Genomic DNA, 6,000 nt, shown 5'->3' with positions numbered 1-6,000 from the left:
CTCCTAGCTACAGTTACCAGTTTCCAGGTGAGTCTGTGTGTCTACCTCACTTGTTATGAAACCGCAAACTGTTATGTAAATCAGCATCAATTTTGGGAACTTGTTAAATGCACACGTGTGTGTATGTCAGTGAAAGGCATGTGTGTGTTTGTGAGAGGTGTAAAGGTAAGCACATTTCTCTGTAGCTGGTGGCAGATATTGTTGATGTGAGTGTCCTGTGGATGGCTACCTGCCTGCTGATATCATGAGCAGAGCTAATAGGTTTTTCTTCTGTGGGTGTGATGGTTGTTTTGATGGACGCTGATCTCTCCCCAACATGTTTGTTCATATTGTAGTGCACATTTGTAGTTAGTGTATATTTGTTCTGTTCCAATCTAAAAAAAAAAAATGTGTCTTGTTTCAAAGAAAAAAAAGTATTTGCTAATTATGTCTTTGTTTTTGTTAAAGATAGCAACACATCAAAAGGGCTTATGAGACCCATATTTTCTCTTTCTCACAGAGCTTAGTTCTTCAAACATTTCTATTCAAAATAGAAATAAATTATATTTAACAGGGTTAACTCATGAAAGATACAAATAGACACAAGAACACACAAACTGACAGTCCCATTCACATCAACACACATTCTCTCTGTGCTCTGATGTGAGCTCATGTGAGCTCATGAATGAGCCACTGACAAACCCAGAGATCTCTCCTTCTCGGTTGCCATTATGGAAATCAGCCATTTGTAAGGAGACTTTGGGAGAGCCGTTGTGCCCCACTGTTTTTGTTCTTTGCATCATCTCGAATGTGTGTTGAATTTCGAATCTGCCGTTTGCGGTTCTTGCATTCCCACACTTACAGATGTGCATCTTTTGGTTGTTGTTGTTGTTGTTGTGCAGTCTGTCTGTCTGGAGTTTGGGTCTTTTTAAATGCTTAAAGATGTTTCTTAAGTGTTTGGTGAAGGCCATTAAAATGCATAACAAAAAAAAGTGTTTACTTGGGTAATAATGAGATGGCCTTGCTAATTAATGCTAAGTGCTTCTAGCTAACAAGACAGGCTGAGAGTCCTTCCTGCTGACACCCTGCACTCGTCGAGTCCTCAGAGAATCAACACTGACACCTGTCATCCAGAATCCCTAGAAGATTTCATTGAATTTTGGTCATATTTTTCATAAACACTTATGTTGTTTTTTTTCTTAGCTACAGTTTACACATTTCAGATCTTAACATAAGGTCAGCAGAAACCATAATTCTGGAAACATTTCCATTAGAAACAGGCCAAGCGCTTCGGCTCTTTTGTGTCTGGGCAGGGAATGATTTATTTTCGACAACAAAGTTCGGCCTGCTTGATAGCGTTCTGGCACAAGGGCCTGATCTGTCGAAAGACACAGAGAGATGGTTTTGTTTTATGGTGAGCGGTAGGAAATGCGTGTCGCCTCCATGATATCTGCTTCAGAGTGGTGCAACGATACTTCCTCCATCTCACACACACTTACACACGTGATTCACGGTCCATATTTTTCAAAAACAGAAAGATGGGTGAGATGAGATCGTACTCTTGTTGGAGTTTCGTAGTCACGGCTCCTGCACATAAAATTGTCTTTCATTATGGTGAGGTGAAACTCATGGCTGGCTGGTGACGTTTGGAGGTTTTGTGATGTCCAGGGATCTTTCTGGAGATTCATCGTTAAGTTTAATGGTGTATGAAAGAGCTAAAAAAAGATTGAGCCCTTTAATCTTCCTGGCCAAATGACTTTTTGTCCCCTAATCAAACATCAGAAGACTCACAATGACGATCCAGCTCAGTAAATGGTTTCATTTTGGGCAAAACCTCTCACGTAAGAAATCTGATCTTAGTTTAGACACCTGTGCACCAAAACCCATTCATAATGGCTTTTTTAGGTGTATATATACTGTTGTGTAGGAAGCAAAGAAGTGTTTATATGCATGCGTGATGTGTTCTTCATATAGACACCACCTGTACCAAAGACTCCTGTGGTTCACCTTTAATATCGCCTGAAAAGCTTTCACAAAACTACAAACAGCGTATCATTTTTTATTTTATTTTTCCATATGCAGCAACAACAGGTCACTCACTACACAGATGAAAAGAGAGCCAAGGCTGCTGCCTTTTCCGGCTCTTATTATGGTAGCTTTCATTGTTTTTATTTTCCTTTCAAAGTGGTCAATGAAGGAAAAAGCAAGGTGCAGATTTTGTCATTTCACAGCTCTGTGTTGTTTGATAGGACACAAACCTTGTGTGTTGGCTCACATCAGGTGCATTTATAGCCTAATTTCAGGAATCGTGGCTCTTTTCAGCAGCTGTTTCCTAAAGAAGGGTAGCTCTAGCGAGGTCAGACTGAAAGGACATCTTTCTCTCTCTGTACCATCCATGAAAATGAGGCTAGTGCTTACTTGTAAGAAATAGATTTGTTAATTTTTCCATAAGAATAATCTGCTCTTAGGGCATTGCTGGCAGAATTCTAGGGAGTACTGTGAGAACTTGTCATCTGCAGCAGTCAGCAGTCATCTTTCTCTTCTTTTTCTTCCTCCTGTCCATGTCCCTCTTCCTCTCTCTTTCAGTGTTGTAGACTCCTTCTGTACTCCCTCAGGGTCCATTTGTGTGGTTTTACGGTTCCCAGGGGGCTCTGGAGGAAGCAGGGAGAGCAATGTGTCCTTGTGCCTTCTCAGCAGGGTTTTTCTCTCCCATCAGGCCATTCGCTGGAGCAGATTCAAATAACGCCATAAAATTGAATGCTAAATGTTGGCGTTATCTCGTCTGTAATGAAAAGCCCATGAAATTGATTTAATGCTGCAGCGCCTCTCTCAAGCAGCCTTTCACGGCGGAAACACAAAACAATGAGCCTCCGAGATCTAATAATTAACCCACCTAATCCGGCGAAGTTAATCTCTCACAAGAACTTTGTTCCAGCGTTAACTTTGACGAAGGGAGAGAGGCCGCTGGGGGACAGAGGATGCTGTGCAGAGGAAGAGTGACTTGTGACACTTTGGTCAAGGACACTTGTGCTCGGCAACAGCGAGCAGAGCAAAAGAGAGGCAGGGACGCGTGACCTCCATTAGCATTAGCATTAGCATACTGATTTGTGTTTTGTTATGAGATTAATGAGCTGAGGAAAGAAACCGGAAATGAAATGCGTAATTTAAACCAGAGAGATCACAGAGGTTTGGTATTATCTATAACCGTCTGTAATCTGGTCCTGTATAATTTTTTCTCTTTTTACAGCTTTTTTTTTTCCCCCTAAGCTATTATATACATGCCTACATCATGATTTTTCATGTTTTTCATTTGTTTTTTTTTTGTTTTTTTTTCTTTTCTTTTTAAAATGAATATCCACATGAGTTTTCTCTTTTTTTCTCTCTCTCTCTTTTTAAATTAGCTCTGAATCATGACGTTCACTCATGGACAATTCATATTCAAGGGCGAATGAGGCATTTCACGCACATCGATGTATTTTTTTAGTCGACGTAATCAATGACGTCGACGAGTCGTTGCAGCACTACTCCAAATTTAAAATCGAATGTTAACCTACCGAACGAATATTCAAATAATCGAATATTTTGGTCCAACCCTAATTTTAGGATTATATTCTCTAACACTAATCTTTTTTTCTTCTTCTTTTCTTATATTTTTTGCTGTTAGATGTGATTTGCAGTGTAATATAGGATCAGTCCCTCCAGAGTAACCAGTGTGTTAAATGCCCTGTTTAAGGGTATAATAGTGATAGTCGAGGTATCACCCCATCTATCCTACAAACATTGGATGCAGTCTGGTGTAATGACATGCTGTAGATGGGCGTTAGACCCCCTTGTGGGTCTTTACTGCTCTGATGAGCAGCTGTCAGATGCAGATTCACACCTTCATTAAAGTGAGGGACCTCTAATTACATTTATGAAATAATAAAGCCGTAGATACTCTGGCCTGTTGCGTTTTTAGTTGGCTTCTACAATGATGATGATTATGTTTGATTACAATGTTTGAACACTGAACTGGTGAATTTTGTTAAATATGTAGATTCTTCAGCAGTCTCAGTTTACCACAAACAAATTGCATGCTGTCAAACACAATGTCATTCAACAGAGTTTGGCTTGTTCAGTATTAAGTTAAATAGAAATAGTAAATGGCTGATTAATTTTTTTTCCATAAACTTCCAAGCACATTTAAATGACCTGTATGAGGACACTATAATAAAGGTTAATAATAAAGGTTCATTATTACCTGACATTATGGACCTTAAAGAGTACCACATGTCTGCTGATGCTTCTCACTGAGAAAATAGGCACTTTGTTGCAAGCAATTAATCCCACAATCCTCTGCTCTCAGCTCTGCTCTGTCCGCTCACGCTTCATGTCCACCATACAAATGATCACATTGATGGATCGAGCACTGATGCATCTCAGTCAACTCTACTAACACATGAGGGAAGACAGGTGCTGTTAAATCATGTGGTTTCTATATCCTCTAGTGGCATTCAGTCAAACAAGTACAATTTGTCCTCCCAGTGGAGTAGTCATTTTTATAAATACCCATAATTCTGTGCTGCTCACCTCGCATTAGAGCATTATTGAGAAAGCTTCTGAAGCTGTCTAAAGTGAGTGCAAATGAACTTTAATATGTTGCATTTTTCTGAGTCCATATGTGAAAAAAAAAAAAAAGATGATGGTTTCTCCATGGGCAACGTGTTCCTGTGCTGTCTGTAATTAAAATGTTGCCAGGAAAGAGAGAGAGGCTGTAGATCAGTCCTGCTAGCATCACTCTAAACGAGTAATTATGTTTACATTTACATTTTGTCATTTAGTAGACGCTTTTATCCAAAGTGACTTACAAATGAGGACAATGGGGGCAATCAAAATCAACAAAAGAGCAAGAAAGAAAAAGAAAATAAATATGAATTATGTCCACCTATTTGAGTTCTTTTGATTTCTATGTAATTATTTGAATGACGATCAGAATCAGAATCAGAATCAGAATGAGCTTTATTGCCAGATATGTTTACACATACGAGGAATTTGTTTTCGTGTCAGAAGCTCCGCAGTACAACAGAATGACAGCGACAGAACATAAAACACATAATAAAAGAATAAAAAATACAAATAAGTAGATAGTGAATGACAATATACAAATGACAATTGTAGGCAGGTATATTACAAAATGAAGTTATGTATGTACATATATATTGTGTGCAAAATTTAAGTGTATACTAAGTATGTGTGTTAGATAAATAAAGTGTGTGTGTATATAAATATAAAGTGTAGTGTGTTCGCCGTTATTATCAGCTGATGATGTAGCATCTCTCCCATGTGTGTTGCATTAGTCTGGATAGAGTTGTTATTTGACGCTCTGATGCATTTATGTGGCTGTAAATTTGATTGCAATGAAGAGCACTAGTAAATCGTTTTATTCTCTCGGCAGGTTTCCCAGCGACGGCGTACGGACCTGTGACAGCAGCAGCAGTGGCAGCGGCGCGAGGCTCAGGTAGGGCGACCCGGGGAAGAAGCGGCTACATGGCGTACCCACAGAACGCAGGGCCAGGTAAACACTCTTTACCGCCTGTGTTCTGAGTGGCCACTGCTCCCCCCAGCCAAAAACACACACACTCACCTTCACTAGTGTCCTGTTTCACATTATTCACTCGTCATGTGCCCTAAACAGTCATCTCATAGATTCCATTGCATCCTTGTTGAACAAGATATATCTCTCTGCTGACACTGGCTACAGACTGTACTCTGCTTGGCATCCTTCCCAGGGTTAATGCAGAGATCAGTTCTAATCTTGAACCTGAACTTTACCGTTGCATGTTCAGATTTTAATTGAGAATTGCTTTTTGAATGGAGTTAGCAGACAGGCTGCAGAATTGCAGTTCTAATCTGAAAACAAGGAAGTGGAATTATAATGAATTTAATTCAAAGAAATTCAAATAATTAATTTTACCTAGAAAAGCTTCAAATGTTGACATGACAAAAGCCTTGTTTGAAAGCCCCATGTTTTAGGATGGACAG

General features: G+C 39.5%; 1 protein-coding gene across 2 annotated transcripts in view; it reads left to right on the top strand.

The window, feature by feature from the left end:
* Positions 1-6,000, top strand: part of LOC128020972 (RNA-binding protein Musashi homolog 2) — a 154,282-nt gene that overhangs the window by 126,681 nt on the left and 21,601 nt on the right. Inside the window, exons 10-11 of one of the 2 annotated variants that reach the window (XM_052607816.1) lie at positions 1-27; positions 5,414-5,533. The exon at positions 1-27 is cut by the window's left edge and continues 48 nt beyond it. In XM_052607816.1, coding sequence (XP_052463776.1) covers positions 1-27; positions 5,414-5,533 — 147 coding nt within the window. The remainder of the gene's footprint in view (positions 28-5,413; positions 5,534-6,000) is intronic. The other variant, XM_052607818.1, reaches the window with a different exon arrangement.

This window comes from Carassius gibelio, chromosome A10 (assembly GCF_023724105.1).
Source record: "Carassius gibelio isolate Cgi1373 ecotype wild population from Czech Republic chromosome A10, carGib1.2-hapl.c, whole genome shotgun sequence".
NCBI lineage: Eukaryota > Metazoa > Chordata > Actinopteri > Cypriniformes > Cyprinidae > Carassius > Carassius gibelio.
This window is presented reverse-complemented; position numbering and strand designations above follow the sequence as displayed.